The sequence below is a fragment of the Echeneis naucrates genome, chromosome 18 (assembly GCF_900963305.1).
Source record: "Echeneis naucrates chromosome 18, fEcheNa1.1, whole genome shotgun sequence".
Lineage (NCBI taxonomy): Eukaryota > Metazoa > Chordata > Actinopteri > Carangiformes > Echeneidae > Echeneis > Echeneis naucrates.
The window spans coordinates 12,768,174-12,784,573 of record NC_042528.1 but is presented as its reverse complement, the minus strand read 5'-3'; the positions used below and the strand labels follow the sequence as shown (position 1 = coordinate 12,784,573).

General features: G+C 39.9%; 1 protein-coding gene across 2 annotated transcripts in view; it reads left to right on the top strand.

The window, feature by feature from the left end:
* Positions 1–16,400, top strand: part of ank2b (ankyrin 2b, neuronal) — a 116,876-nt gene that overhangs the window by 35,797 nt on the left and 64,679 nt on the right. For both annotated transcript variants that reach the window (XM_029526829.1, XM_029526828.1), the window contains exon 2: positions 11,091–11,192. In XM_029526829.1, the coding sequence (XP_029382689.1) occupies positions 11,091–11,192 (102 nt within the window). The remainder of the gene's footprint in view (positions 1–11,090; positions 11,193–16,400) is intronic.

Below are 16,400 nucleotides of genomic sequence, written 5' to 3'. Positions count from 1 at the left end.
AATTGTTGCCCTTTGCTCTCCTTGCTGGTCGTGTTTTAGGGATCTTGTCCACTGGCTCTGATTACCTCTCTGCAGTATGACCAACATTAGCCTAGAGTTACATGGCAGAAGAAGCCTGAAGATGCCGTCATCAGTTTTGTGGTCCATAGGGAGTGTCCCTAGACCTCGAACATGCTCCATACTTTAAGTTACCAAATGAGTATTACATGATATGATTATAATGTGGGTAGATCACAACAACAACAGCAAAGATGTTGCCTCAAAACGTTTTTTTCCCCAGCTCTGTGTTTTATTCAAGGAGGCCTGATCAATGCATGTCTCAATTCAAGCTGTCAATCAAAAAGAGGCATCTGACACATCATTCTTCTCTCACTTCCCAGTCTGCAGCATTCGATCTCACAGAGATTTAACACAAAGGAAGCTATTTTCTGCAAGAAAAATCTATGCACAAACCTTTTTCTATATCTGCGTTTCCATAGCAACTTGGCCTCCAACTTTTATAATTCATGCTTTTTATTTTTTCAGTTATGTTATCATGGAGCCTGATTTAGATGAATCTACCAGTTTTGGTTTTGATTAGATTTAACTGTTAGCGTTAGCTGGTGGGATATGTTCCAGGAGTGTTTAGCTGCTAGAGCACAACCCCCTCAACTTTCAAATGAAAATATCCATCACACCCTTCCCCTCTTTGCTAAATCCCTTCATTCACTTCCTGTACACCCTCATGTCATCGCATTTAGCCCCACAACATAAAGCACAAGTACAAATGGTTTTGCCTGACAACCCCCTCCCTTCTCTCTCCAAGCCAATGAGCCACATGCTCGCAGTCAGATTAAAAGCATTTGTTGTCAATGCCTGCCCCACCCAGGGGATTACCAACCCACAGAGCGAGCGTGAACGAGTGGGGGTGTTTGTGTGGGAGCAGATGGGAGAGGAGATATCTGTGGGGACTAAAAAATAGTAACTTTCTTGTTTAAGCCTTTTGAGTTTAGATAACTATGTGGTCTACCTGTACCATGCTAGGTTTGACCTTCATCAAACACCAACATACAGACACACCTATGCCCCCTGTCCATTGGCTGTTCTAATTGGATGAAGGTGTAAGCAGATGACTGCTCTTCATTGAGGAGATTGGACAAGACATTAAGTAAATCACATCCAGGGAAAGGTTAATGGAACCATCAAGGCCTACAAGGCAACAAAGAGCTGAAGGCCACATCCAATTGTGTGTTGTGGCTGGAGATGAAGCTAAACTGAACTGAAATGATGTGCGTGTGTGTATGAGAGTACTTGCAAAAGTGTGACTGTGTTAGCATTTAAGTGTGCAAGTCACAAGTCATTCTGCTCCTTCCAAATGTAAAGATTAACTCATCAGAGATAAAAGTCAAACCTGCTCATTTTATTTTATGCTTAGCAGTAGCTAATAGTGGCTAATGATTGTTACCTTTGGATACATTTTACTGAATAACGTTTGGTGGCATTTTACATATTTATTGGACAACAATTATGTGGCCAAAAGAATTGAGAACTGTACAGCTAACAGCAAAGTGGGAGCTCATGGATCAAATACTCGAACTTTGCCATCAGGTCACTCCGTAAATCAGCTGACTGACAGTGTGATTTTTCTTTAATTTAGCTTTTGCTAGATGGGTTTAGAGCATAATGTGCTGCTTTTTGGTAGCCTTCTAACCTTCTGGCCTTTCTAGTTTGTCAACATGTTGAAAATTCTTCAGCCTCTGCTGAAGTTTGACAAAGCAGCACTTTCTGGTGTTGAGCTGTAAAAACAAAGCATTGCAAACCTACTAAAATATAGCATTATTCAGTAACCTCTATTGAGATATAGTCAGCAGGAAACAGTAACAGTAGCGTTAGATCAACCACTGCTGTCAGTCACATGGCTTTGTTCCCTTTCCTCCCTTTTTCCATGTTTTCCCACCCTTTACAGATATAATGTCTAACTCTGATCAGTGCAACTCACTGGCCTGTGTGTGTATGTGTGTTGCTGTGTTGGGGGTTCCTGCATGCTTCCACTTATACGATACTTTCATGAAATGTGACACCCCCTGTCAGCCCACTACAGTTTGGATGACCAGATATTTTAATAAGAGACGCAGGTCAGTCTTCTCGCCTTACATTTGCATCTGAAAACTTCATCCACTATCTTAGATGGAAGTGCTGCTAAAGGTCATGAACGGTCCACCTGATTGGTGTAGGTCGTGTATTTTAAAATGGTCTTTGATCAGTTGCTCAGATTACAAATCCTCTGATCAGGGTTAATCACATATTTTAAATCTTCTGAGGATGCAAAGTTTACCTGCTCATTCAGTGGCCTTTTTTTTTTTTAACATTCTTTCATTTTACCTAATTTTGTGAAGTATTTCACCAGAAATTGCATTACTCTGAGAAAGACTATCCTTCCAAACTGTAGCTTTTTACTCAAATCGGAAAGAATGAATTTGAATGAAAATTGTAGATAATTTTTCCTTATTCTTATTTAGCCTTTTGTGGAAAATCTAAGAATTTCTGTGTGAGACTAAACTGTGCTTGCGAACTCAGTTTATATTCATTCATTCACAGAAAAGTCCAAAGCTGCTTTCTCATGTGGTTATGTGATGCTCAACAATGAGGAGTCTTTCTCCCCTCGCTAACATACTGAGTGAATGAGAATTATTTGGCTGATATTTCCAACAGTAAAAGTATTGTCTGCATCATGACTAAGAAGACTGCGAGGAAAATGGGGACATTAAGTCCCTGATGTCAACAGGCAAGGGCACACACAGCACACAGATTGAATACAAACAAACAGGCAGGCACAAGCATGGGGAATAATCAAGGACCTGACGTCTAAAGCTTCTATTAAACAGCAGAGTGCTAATTCTGAGAAGAGATCAATTGCAGCGAAGAGGGCTGTGACTTTAATTTAAATTCAGTCTAGCAGAATCAATACAACCCTGCTCTGGCACACAATCTGACACAGATCTGTATAAGCAAAACAAGACTCCTGCTTCTATTAAATAGTCACACACGAGGTGGAGAGCAGTCACTGACAGGGCTGGGCTCATGTATGATGTGCTGTGAGTATTTGTCACCAACAGGGGTCAAATCATACAACCACCGATACTACCACTAAGGATATTTGTAGAATTTATTAGTATATACCATCAAAATCCATGATTTTAATGCTACAGAGCGTGAACTATGTAGGACACAGTCCCGATGAGCATCACTATAACGTGTTCAATATACATCAGAGCTGAGCTTGGTTTTCAGTGTGAGTGCTTTAGGCACTTAGGAAAAGGTCACAGGTTCCATTGGTTGTATATAACCTTGAAGAAACCATTTCCCATACTTACATGGCATATGGCTTGTTAAATACCATATCAATGCCACAGATAAATACAACCACAGTTACATACCTAAGTTGTTCTACATTTCAAATACTTCAAACATGTTCATTTACCTTATTTTTAATTGAATTAATTAATTAATTAATTAATTAATCAATTTAAACATAAAGGTGCCAAAAACCTAAAAAGGCTTTACATGGGAATTTTCTCAATCTTTTTTGTGTGTGTGTGTGTGGATCGTTTATATGCATTTGACAAACTTTGTATATTTGTCCACATTTATCTAATATCAGTCCTGCTCAGTATGTATGTGATGCCTCCTCCCCCTTTCTGTTTTGGCCACAGCCAACCACCTTCTCTATTCTCTCTCCCTCTTTGTGCATAGCTGGCCTGGTGGGAGTAAAAATAGCCAGGATGGGAGGTGGTTTGAAGGGGGGGGCAATGATATTCAATGATCAGGGAGTTGGGATTAGCACTGATGAAGAGCTAGCACTGTGTTGAGAGTAGTGACACAACACAAGTCTGTTCTATTGGTACAACAGGGACAAGAGGCTTAGGCTAAACACAAGTTTAGGTTTAGTGAGTACTGAGGGCTCTGCCCTCTGGAAGGTAGTCTGTTAGGTCCTTAGGGGGAGGGTAGGTGGAGCAGTCACAGGACAGTAGATAAAGAGACTCATTTAATTCTCATTTAGGCTATTTTACATTCTAATGGGATAAACTTGCATCATGGGCAATGTGGCTATGTGTAAAGTGTGTGGTTCAGACAAGGGCCTGAGGACTACCGGCAGCCTCTCCAACTTGGACCAGAATCCCTCACTGGACTATTACTGTGCCGAGCATTTTCCTGCACAGCCTCTGTTAACTTTGGTAAGAATTCAAATAAGGATGGCAATTTCAGGTAACTGGAACACTCTTGACCTGTTCTATTTGGGGTATTTTAGGAAATTTGTAGAGATTAATAATTGTTTTAAACAAGACCTGGAAGAAAAAGTCTGCTTTCATTTTTAAATCTTGAGTTATTGTTATTTTGGTCAGTGTCATGATGACAGGACTCTTTGACGCTGTAACTGACAAGCTGATTTTTTCACATCAGTTACCTTTGCATGGAAGTGAGACATTGTTGTATTGTGTACAAAACATTGGACTCATGATTACAACTTCAGAGCAGATGTTGTTAAAAATAGACAAATAACCCAGGTGCTAAACGTTTGAATTTTGTGTGTGTGTGTAATTAATATGTTACTGTCAGTGATAGGATGGGGTTTTGTTCCCTCTCTTCTGCCTTTAAACGCCAGTGTGACGTTTTTGTTCCTAAAGTATCTTTGCACAGGGTCATGTGGACCCATGTGGCTAATTTGAAGGGCAGTGTTATGACTTTAACAGCATGCCACTGCTGTACTGCTACTAGGGATATATATCGCTGGTACAAACTGGAGTCTTCACAAATCCTTATTGTGCAGCATAATAGAAAATTATATGCTAGTGGGTCAGTAATATTTTGACTGAATTCTGGATCATTTTTGAGTTGGCCTTCCCGATGCCTTTTATGGGAAAATACTGGAACTTGGCTCTGAACTTGGCTTGATATTCATAAATTGTACATTGTGCGTGTGGACCATCTCAAATTATTTGGCAAAATTCAAACTGATACATATTTTTAGCTGAAATTTAAATTGGGGCAGTTTTCATTTAAATTTGCTCTTGTATTGGGTAGCACAGATCTTGTGTGTCTGCTGAGTAGCACCAAGTCATTAGCAAGGAAGCTTTGCATTGACCATCTACATCAAGTCCAAACCCACGCTTGTCAAAAATGTAGAGGGGACGTGCCTAGTAACAGACTGAATGACAAGGGAGACAAGAAATCCCCCACTCAGAGATTAACTTATGTTGGAGTCCACAAATCTGAGCAATCAGGGGATTTGGTGAAAGCATGTAAGTGACAATGTCAAGACAGGCCTCAGGTAGTATTTTAATTCAGAATGTTGGAAAAAGTTTCCAGTTACTTGAAATTTGTTCATTCATTCATTCATCTTCTGCCACTCATCTGTTTCTGGGTCAAGGGGGTGCTGGAGTCAATCCCAGCGTGGATTGGGGGAGAGTGAGGTACACTCTGTGCAAGTTGCCAGTCCATGACAGGGCCAATGTGCAGACACAGACAGAGATGAACAAACACTCACACTTGGACCTAAGGAAAATTTAGAGTCAATTATCAACCCGCAAGCATGGGGAGAACATGCAAACTCTGCACTGAAAGGCCCCAGGCCCAGAAACCGAACCCATAAAATTCTTGTTGTGGGTCAACAGCGCTAACAACTGTTCCACCGTGACACCTTGCACCATTCAGTTTATTTATTCCCTGTTTTAATATGAAAAATTCTCAGAAGTTTAGATAACAAAAACACTTTTTGAATGTTAAACTGTAATATCAAAAACAAATGTTTTAACGTTGTTCATGAAAAATGTTAGATGATAAACGATGATAGAGCCCTGATTTTATTTTAGGGTTCTGAAGACACTCAAACAAACATCCAGAGTTAATTTTGTTTCGTTGCCATAAGGGAATTCTAAGTTCTATCTGACATCTCTGTGCCAATCTCTCTGCGTTATTCACGCATTTTGCTTCTTTAATAACTTATCAGTTTTGTTTAGGTTGTTAAATTTATTGTTTGACGACTTATTTCATTAGTTTTGCTTAAACACAAAAACTTTGAGCTGATAATCCATTTGTAACAACTGGAATATTATAATTCTAATAGGATAATTTATGAATAGGACATTCAGGACATGCAGGTGGTTTTCAGTGCTTATCCATGTCCATTCAGCCCCCTGAAATTCTTTTTAGGCTTGTCTTACTCGCCATACGTATGGAAGACATGATAAAGTGTAATCCTAGTACTCTGACTCACCATCATTTAGTAAAGGTAAACTGAAGACACCAGCGTGCCAAGTGCTTATATAAGTAACTGCTGCACAGCCCCCATAGGTGATGTGACTAAAGAAGTATTTACATCATCTGGCCCAGTGGGATTCAGCCACCCATATTTATAAAATGTGTGCAGTGAAGATATTAGGTTACACCTGTAACCTTTGTTCTCTCACTGAGTGCTTTAGTAAGTTAACTAAAAGGGAGCGCTCATTATTAATTTAAATAATATGTTGGGCTGAGGAGAGAGAGGGTCAATTTAATACACAGACTATGGAAAAGCATCTGTGGGATTTTAACATAAATGTCTTTTTATGAACTTCAAATTAATAATTTGACAAAACAATCAAACTTAAAGTCAAATCATTATGTTTTTCCACAGCTTTCTACTACATCTCATGGCCTTCTCTCACATTCATTTAAATCTGTCAAACAGCTGTTGTCATGGTTGCTTACCTATGGCTGTTAAGATGCCTTGAACAAGCTAGTAAGTGGGCTTTGAATGAGATCTTTTGTTAGCAGTAATTGCTCTCTTGAGTGATATGTTGTTGCCCTCCTTTCTATCCTTACTTTGCAAGGGCTACTCAAACAGAGAGCCATGTTGTCATGGCAACCTCCAGAGAGGACAGTGATTGTACACTGTGCTTGAGGATGGTCCCAGTCTGGGCTCTGGTCTCTCACAGTGTGTGTGTTAGGGACAGATATGGGCATGGTTTTGCATTATTGATGCACTCCACACTCTTGCAGGAGCATGAGCCGGAACAGAGATGGATAGATCAGAAGATTATATATGAAAGATATACCACTGATTTGTATTTCACTCATCCCAACTTTGTTTTGAAAGCTTTAAAATGCACTTCTGTGATTGCTGCATCTATATCTGGCTGACTCACCCAAACATGACAGTCATGTGACTGTAGTTTTCCTGATCTGCTCTTCCAATTCAATACATTTCCCCATTCAAAAGGAGTGACAAACAGACTAAGCGCCATATGTCCAAGAGTTATGAAACTATTTCTGTAGGATCCCTTTTTCTCAAATGGGAAGTTTTTTTCCATTGAAAAGCCCTACTTGTCTAAGAGTCATGCTGGCTCAAGTGTCACTATAGCAATGTGCCACTCACTGAGAGATGATTAGGGCAAGGTCTTGCATAATGTGAGTCGGCAGCTCTGAGGGGAATGTGAGGGTATGATCAGACAGGCTTGATTGTGGTAATGGCTGCTTTGTGTAGTGCTGCTCGAAAACAATGCTAACTCTGTAAGAACATGTATGAGGCTGCATGAACCAGTCCTTCCAGGACTAAGGCAGCGTAGTGTTTTCCATTTTATCGTGAGTGAGACTTTTGTTTTTTCATGATCTCAGAAGGATTCAGATAATTTACAGTGACACAGAGGGCAGAAGAAGCTGGAACAATTTTAATTAATTAAAATTGCAAGAAAATGTGCAAGAAAAACAATAAAGATATGGTACATTTGCATACACATACTCAACTATGGTGGCCCTGACAGCTCAACACACTACGTCTTAATTTGACAACACATGCGCAACACTTTCAATGCAAATGGCTTGCAGCACAATGTAAGAATTTATGGAGACACTTCAGTGTGACGCACAGTAGTTCAGTTATTGAGACATGGCCTTATTGAATTTGGCTCTTAGTCAGTGATGTTAAAATGTAAATGTTTGTGGTTTAACTTTGTGATCATATGATTCAGATATGGTAAAGATTCGATTTAGTTCACGAAAGGAGTTATTTCAGACATCTCTCGTGGTGTTCCTTCATGTTGGGGTGTGGATGAATGGCCTGAGGATTCATCCGAAATGTGTTGGGGGACAGCTTTGTCCTTAGGGGATGAGGACAGCAAGAACTACTGCTGGTCCACAGAAAGATTTAATTTGGGGATAAGGTCGACACTAAAGACCACTTTGAATTATAAATAGCACACAAAATATCCTCTAAGGATCAACAAATCACTTGCAAGCATCTCCTGAGGTTCTTGATGGGGGGGTTCAGTTTAAGGGATCAGACACTTTAGTGTGAGTGTATTGAACCCAGAGGCCAAATTAAAAGATTCAGAAGAAATCAGGATGTGTGTTGTCAAAGCTCAAAGCAGGAACTAGCTCTAATGACAAGAAGCTCATAAGTACAGAAGATATCTAAGTAGAGAGATTGCTAAAGGGAAAGGCCGAAGAAAGGGATTGATATCTGCAGTTGGTTTCATCAGGAAATTTGTTAACTCCACTGCCACAAATAATTTATCAAATCCCCTCTGCCCCCTCCTTCATCTGAAGTGTACTCCTGTTGCCCCACAGCAAGAATGAAGCAAGTCCAGAGTTTGCATGTTATCCCAAAACAGCAAACCAAATTTGTTGTACACTGTAATACCTTGTTGGCAGGAAGTGTGTGGTTCCCTCCAGGGCTCTGGCAATCTGGCAATGCTAAAGGTGCAACTTGAATTTTAAATGTGGAGAATGAGAATGTAATTCTGTTTGACAACTCAGCACATTAAAACTGTGCACTCTACATCTCATAATGTGTTCATGTAAATCAGTAACCTCCTTTACCGTGAACCTTCAAACATGTGGCCTTTCTAAAATGATCAGAGGGAGTATTGTGCTCTGAGGTGATTGTGCCTGTGCTGCAGAAACTCCGGCAGTGTGAGTGATGCAGTGCAGTTCTCTGCAGCAGCCAGACAGGAGATGACTGTAGGTCAGCCACAAACATCAGACCAGAACTGTGTGAGTGTGTCTGCAGTGTCAGTGCTCATTTTATACATCATCAGTGCTGCATCCTGTTCTCTGATTTCTGATACAGAAGAGCAGGTTGACACTGGAGGTGATGGACTTTGACATTTCTGTCAACAATGAGAAGCTTTCTTCATCTACCACACTTCGTCTGGCTCACTTCCTTTTCTAATCGCTTGTTCTCACCTCTTTGACTTCACTCACTTACATTTTCTTTAATTTGGGCATCAGGCTGCAGCACTGATCCAGCAGTCCGTATACTCAGCTGTTAGGTTCATTCATTCACATTCTAGAGAAAATAAAGCTTTTGTCAGAGGATGATAATGACCTTGACAATCAGTAACCAATTCTCGGCTGGAATATTAATACAGCACAGTGTTTTTCCACATAAGCAGCAGAGTGCTGGGAGCGTTGAACAAGCTGAGAGTGAGTCAGGGTTTAGCTTTAGAGGAGGCATCAAGAGGAAAATGCTGAATCATTCTGCTTCCTTACAGTCCTGGTCTGTTTCCAGCTCACTCAGCATCCAAAAACAAACAGGGGACATGTCCTCACCCAACCAGGGACAACATTGTCTTGCTAGATGCCTAATCATAACGGCACAATTTTTACAAACAATGCAATCTTTCCCTTATACAGAATAAATTCCAATTGCTTAGGGCTGTTAAGGTGACCTTGGACAACAAACCACTAAATCCACCTCCATCCTCAGCCTCCTCCATCACCACCTTGTCCAAAGCTGCTAGGAGCAGACTGCAACTCGTCATTCACTCTGCTGGGACACCTCCAGGATCAAACTATCACCAAAACATTTGCACATACTTGTGCTGTGCATAGTCATATTTTTCTGCATAATGTTTCACTTAAATGTAAATATTGCACTTCATTTTGTTGTTACATTTTTCTGTAACAGTTTTTTATTTCCTTAGTCCCTTACTTAAAAATAGAAAATTAAAATTATATTGTGATAATTAAGCTTAACTTATGGAACCTGAGAGGGAACAAATTTAGGTTGTCAGAAAAAGCTGTTTTGTAAAAATTTGTAAATTTGTAAAAAAGTATTTCATGAAGTTGAATTACATTTAGGGAATGGTGCTCACACTTTTTGTTCTACCTGAAACTGTGCATCTCTAAAATTTTGATACAAACACATTTTTTTTGCTACAAATAAAACCCACTTGAACTCTCAGAAAATATGAGTTCAAATCAAATAAGAAGTTTTTTTTACAAGCTACCACCCTGCTGGGGTAAGTTGTAATGCTAACTGGGGGTCAATGGAACAATGACACAGCTAATACACTGACTCACTATCCTATTTATACAAGAATAAACACTTGAATAAAGTGGAAAAAAAAAGTATAAATTTAGCAACAACAATGGTGTGCATATGTGTCTTTAGACTGTATTCTTGAATGAGGGTTTAGTCACTGTTACAGTAAATGCCCCTTCAGGCTTTGTCACCATCCCAAGTAGCCAAGCCATCATCAACATTTATTTCGTGTAAGTGTGACATTAGCATGAGCAAAGCAGCAAACTGAACTAGGGATACTTTGGGTTATAGTCAAACCATTATATCTACAGCAAAATGAAAATCCTTTCTCACCAGAAAATAGTTTTCTTTAGTTGTACGTTTCTTAAGGTTGTTCATAGACATTTTCCTGTGAGCAGGAAATGGGAATGTATGATGTGTGGCTGGTGGTTGGTTGTTTAAATATAAATGTTTGGATCAGTGTGGTATTTTGGAGTGAACTGGGACTGATTGAATGTTTTGGCCTGCTATTATTTTCTGAGTTGAATTTTAAATTTTAGCTTGAACAGTGAATCTAAAGCTGTTGATTTCAGGGAGAGTTGTTTATTATTTGTATACTTGTGTTGTTTGTGTTTTATTACTAATGATTTGATGGCTCTAAGATTTGGGTTGTGTGTTCATGATCAGACTATCAAAAATGGGAACTTACATTTTGAAAAAGTGACTAAATGGGCCCAGTGGTGAATTCCCTGCGTGATAGCCAATGAAAAAATTTAAATATTTGCTGTGAATCAATTTTGAAAATGTATTTCCTTTCTGTCTCTGGCAGTCGGACAGTAACACCAGTTTCCTGCGAGCAGCGAGGGCAGGAAACATTGACAAGGTTCTGGAGTATCTGAAAGGGGGAGTGGATATAAGCACCTGCAATCAGGTAGGAAGCAGATCGTTACATTCATCTGTCACACAACACATAAAACTCAGTCAAACACCAAAATAACTATAGACTATACACTTTTATAAACGTGTGAAGCACAAACCTGTTGCTACATGAAGAAAAAGCCCCCCAGGTGCTGACAATTATAGCGCTCCCAGCATCTTTAACAACCATTGGCTGATTTGCAACTGCATTTCAGTAGGAAATCTGTAAAGGAGAATAATTTTGAGTAAAACAATGTGACTGAGCCTTTAGTGCCTTCATGTGTCTGTCTGCCTTGGTCTGTCTGTTTGATTGGTTGACTGAACGCATTGATTCTCTGTCCCGTTCCCTGAAAAGCATCAGTTCACAGGGGTCACATCGGAGCATTGTCAGTGAGAAGTACAAAAGATAAGGTTTGCCCAAAAGTCTCCTGACATGCCACCAGCTGATTTTTTGAACAAAACTAAAATGTAGGTAAATGGTTTTAAAAGTATCAAAATGATGAGAATACTAAATAACAGCTCCATAGGAAAGCGCTTTGAAGGGAGTCTATACTTTATAACTTGGGTTATAAGACCAAAACCCTAAGAGGTATGGATGGATGAAATTATTTAAAGTAAGGTTTTTACCAAGTTGAAGTTATTTTATTTTTATTTGATTTTTTGATGATGAAAGCCGATTGGAAGGTTCCCACTAGTCTCTAGATGCTCCACTGACTCCCTTAGTATTTCACAGAGTTGGTTCATAAGTTATGTTCAAAAGTGAAAAATTTAATAAACAAAGAATGTATGAAGTCATGCCATGTTATCCAGCTTTAATCTGCAAACACACAATTTGTGTTCTCAGCTAGGGAGAAGAGAAAATAACATCAGAAATGCCAGATATTATGCAGAATAAGAATATTTAGGTTTGCCAAAGAGTGACTTTTTTATTTAATTTTTCTGTAAAATGCAGCAACATTTTCTTTTACTTAATGCTGAAGTCTTCAATGTTCTGCAACCACATTACTACTAAATAAACTGCATCCACAGAGGGAAAAGAAGATCATGAGTTTCCTTTGGTCTTGTCTTGATATTTGTTTTTGCAGAATTATAGTACCCATGTCAATCATGAAGGCCTTTGTAATGTCTGTGGTAATTATTACATGTGGATTGCCGTTTCTGTGTGCGACAATGTCCTTCTGCATCTGTTAGAAGTTAAACTGGGTGATAACTGTGTGGCACTGTTGCCTCATAAAAAGAAGATTCTTGGTTGGATGCTAGGCCTCGGACCTGTCTGATTTGAGTTTGCATGTTCTTAGATTTTTATAGTGAATGCATTTGCTAATTTGTCATTGTTGAGAGAGAAACGTTCTTTAGCAAAATTGGACATTTGACATCACCATATCACCTAACCCATATCATAATTCAGTTTGCTAAGGGCAAAGGGGCATGAAATGCAAAACGGAAAGTAGATCCAGCCGTCTGTTATCTATACCACTTAGCCCTGCAGGGTCATTTGGGGGCTGGAGCCAATCCCAGCTGACTTTGGGCAAGAGCAAGGTTCACCCGCGACAGGTTGTCAGTCTATCACAGTGCTGATATAGTGACAAACAACCATCCATCATTCGTGCCTACAGGCAATTTAAAAGAAGCTGCTCCACCTGAAGGAAACCCAAGTAGGTACAGGGAAAAAAATGGAAACTGCACATCGAAAAGCTTCAAACCCAGAATTAGCTTGCTGTGAGGTGACAGTGCTAATCACTAAATCACCATGCTGCCACTGATACTGCAATTAATATCCATCATAAGGACTTTGCTAGAGGGCATGGTGCCTTTTTTAATTTAGTATGAAGGTCATAACACATGTGTGGCCAACTGTATGAAACTCAGTGTTGCCTTGAAAAGAAATGTGTTTTTATTTTTTATTTTTTTGATACTAAAATGCCACTTCTATGCCGTGAGCTCAGCTTGGTGGTTAATGATATACAGCAACTTGAGATAAAAAAAAACACTATGTAGTCAGTCAAAATGGCTATACAAGTTGACACCCATGGGACTCCATTACTCTGATGGACTACTAGTCCTGGTCTGGCAAGTCAGAAGTCAAAGTTTTTTATTCCCAGTGGGACATTCTTGTCTCCCTGCTAATGATATTTCCAACTTGCTAGGAGCAGTCATTTTCTCGTGTGACAGGGCATGGTGAATAATGAAGGGGATTTATGACTTCCTGAAACTGAATGGAGGGCATATGTATTGGGACTACAAACATGAATAGGAATCTCAGAGTTTTTGTGATTTGTGCTTTCAAAAGTAATTAAGTAACAAAATTAAACTATTTTACCCCATTAAGCCTTCCATAAATCATACTGTCTGTAGAGCATTATTTTTACATGATGCTAGAGACAAGTTCATTATTTTTCTTAAACTGAAGGATCAACACTTTGTAGTAAGTCGTGTCGTAAGTCAGCTTTAGAAATATCCATTTTTAGAGAAACACAAGAAACTTGTGCGACAAAAAATGGACCAGACTCAGTGATCACCTTCCTAGCAACAAACTTTCACACTGCTCTATGTTCCCTGCAGATAATATCCAACTAGGCCAGTGAGCGGTGATAGCTATCATGTCTTTGGGGTCATCAGGTGGGAACCTCCTTTCACTGATGTTTCGTCTAGTTAGGCCCACAACACCTCCAGAAGGCTAGACTGTGAACACTGGCGTCCCAGAGTCACCCCCTAATGCCAGCCATCACCACTCCTCACACAAAGACAACTATCTCAAACAGCACTACTATCACCTACTCTGACCTCTCACCAACTGCACCAGTGAAAGCGGGGTGGGGATACAGACCCTGGTTCGGGTAGGGGGCATGAAAGTATAGAGCGTGCAGGAAGTGGAGGCAATACAAGCTACGCTAGCACACTAGCAGATTCGGCAACTAAATTCACCTGAACAGCCAAAGCCAACACTCCAGCAAAGGCCAATTCTCCTAGGCTAACCGCATGGTGTCAAAAAGGCACAAACACAAAGAACTATTTCAAGCAACACCACTGTCAACTACTCTAACCTCTCACCAAGTGCACCAGTGAAAGCGGGGTGGGGATACAGACCCTGGTTCGGGTAGGAGGGAGAAATAGAAGAGGTGGAGATAAAAGTAGGGATGGGATACAGACCCTGGTTCGGGTAGGGGGCATGAGAGTATAGAGGGTGCAGGAAGTGGAGGCAGTACAAGCTACACTAGCAGATTCAGCGACTAACCTCATCTAAACGATCCTATATTCAAGTAAAATCAACACACCAACACAGGCCAACTCACCTGGACTAACCGCATGGTGGCAAAGGGGGTGAAACAGGCCACACCCCCACTTAAATACACTTCCCCTTCCTGGATTTCTTCCTCTGCTTCTCCCTAGAGTCTGTCTATCTTAAGAGCTCCCCCTGCTGGGCCCCCAGTTACTATTACCTCTTCTAACCCAAATCCACTGACTAGATCTTACTGCCTCATCTGACATTTCCTTCACTATTTTCCTCACCCTCTGGCCGCTTCCTCCTAACTCCCTCAACAAAGCAACAGCAGATCTTGCTACAAACCCTCTACATCCTACTTCCACTGGACAAATCCTAACCTTCCATCCTCGCTGCTCAGCATCCTTACCTAAATCTGCATACCTGAGCTTTTTCCTTTCATATGCTTCTTCAACTAAATCCTCCCAAGGCACAGTCAGCTCTATGAAATATACTTTCTTTCTACTCCTAGACCACAAAACTATATCAGGCCTTAGCTTTGTGCAGCTTTGTCCAAATATGTATGTAACTTTCTGTGTGACATTTTTCATTGGTTCTTATGTTTTATTGATAAAATAAAGAAAATTTGATGTTTGTGCTCTATTTTTAGTAAATATGTGTTAAAGAAAAACAAGAAACACACAAAATCCTAAAAAAAAAAAAGCCCAGAATGAATAATGTACATTTAGTATACTTTTGAATAAGACCCCTCTTCCCTGACCACGTGAAGAATATGCGTCATCAAACTTCTTTCTGCAGTAGTCCTTTGGGAGAAACAAGAGGAATTTTTCCTCTCTGCCATCTGATCATCATAGCTGAAAAATAGCTGTCTGGTGTTTTATGGAAGCACAGTGACAGGTACTACTTCAAAATGACTGTTTGAAGATTGTTGTGAGATGAAAAACCATGTTAAAGTGACACTGGGGAATGGTGGACTTCAGTCAACCCAGTGCTTTCAACGCTTGCTCCATAGGCAAACGATATTTTCTTCACATTGGTTTCACAGATGGTCATTATTTTTGAAGCTCATCTATCTGCTTTTTTGAAATTGGTAATGAAGAACCCATGCTACAAAGCTGTGTTTGTCTGACTGTGCTTCAACCTGAAGAAAAAGAATAATCAAGTACTATATGTTGGACTCAAGTTCCAACGCTAAGTGAGGATATTAAAATATAGTACTGCATCCCTAAAAGCCAGACACAGTTTACTGTGAAACATACATCGCAATTATGTTGGATCAATCAGCAATTGCCATTGCCATTCTAAACAGCCATTAACACTCACACTCACACCCACAGACAATTTCAGAAACACTAGTTAACCTCGCCTGCATGTCTTTGGACTGTGGGAGAAAGCTGGAGAACTTGGAGGGAATCCACACAGCCACAGAGAGAACATACAAACTCAGCACAGGTTCCAACCCTGTGAAGCGGCAGTTCTAACTACATGGATGACCTACAGATGTAGTTTATGCCTTTAAATGACTCAAGTGTTGATTTACAACAAAGTAATAGACAATGACCACTCTATTATAGTTTATTAGTTTATTCAGGTTTAACTGCTGTACACTATTGGATTAAAAGACATAACTGACGATGGTGTATTACATAAGTCCAAATTAGTTTATGTCTCAAGAAAATGCAAATTGGGCCTTGATCACACTGAGTAAAATAAAATCATGGCATTGCCTTGCTAATTATGCCATCTATGAAAGGACAATTAAAGCTCAAGCACAGTCAGATGACTCTAGAACGATCATCCAGTCTCTTTGGGATCCCACAAGGTACCTGTGTAGGGACCCTAGGACTCTAGTGGGACCGTTGAAGCTTAACAATTTGTCTCGAGCACTATAGACTTCAATCCTTGGTATAAAAATTAAGAGGGATCTTCATTTCTTCAAAGTTAAAATGTAATCATTGGCATTTTGGAATCTCAAAATTACAGCTTGGGTCAAATGCC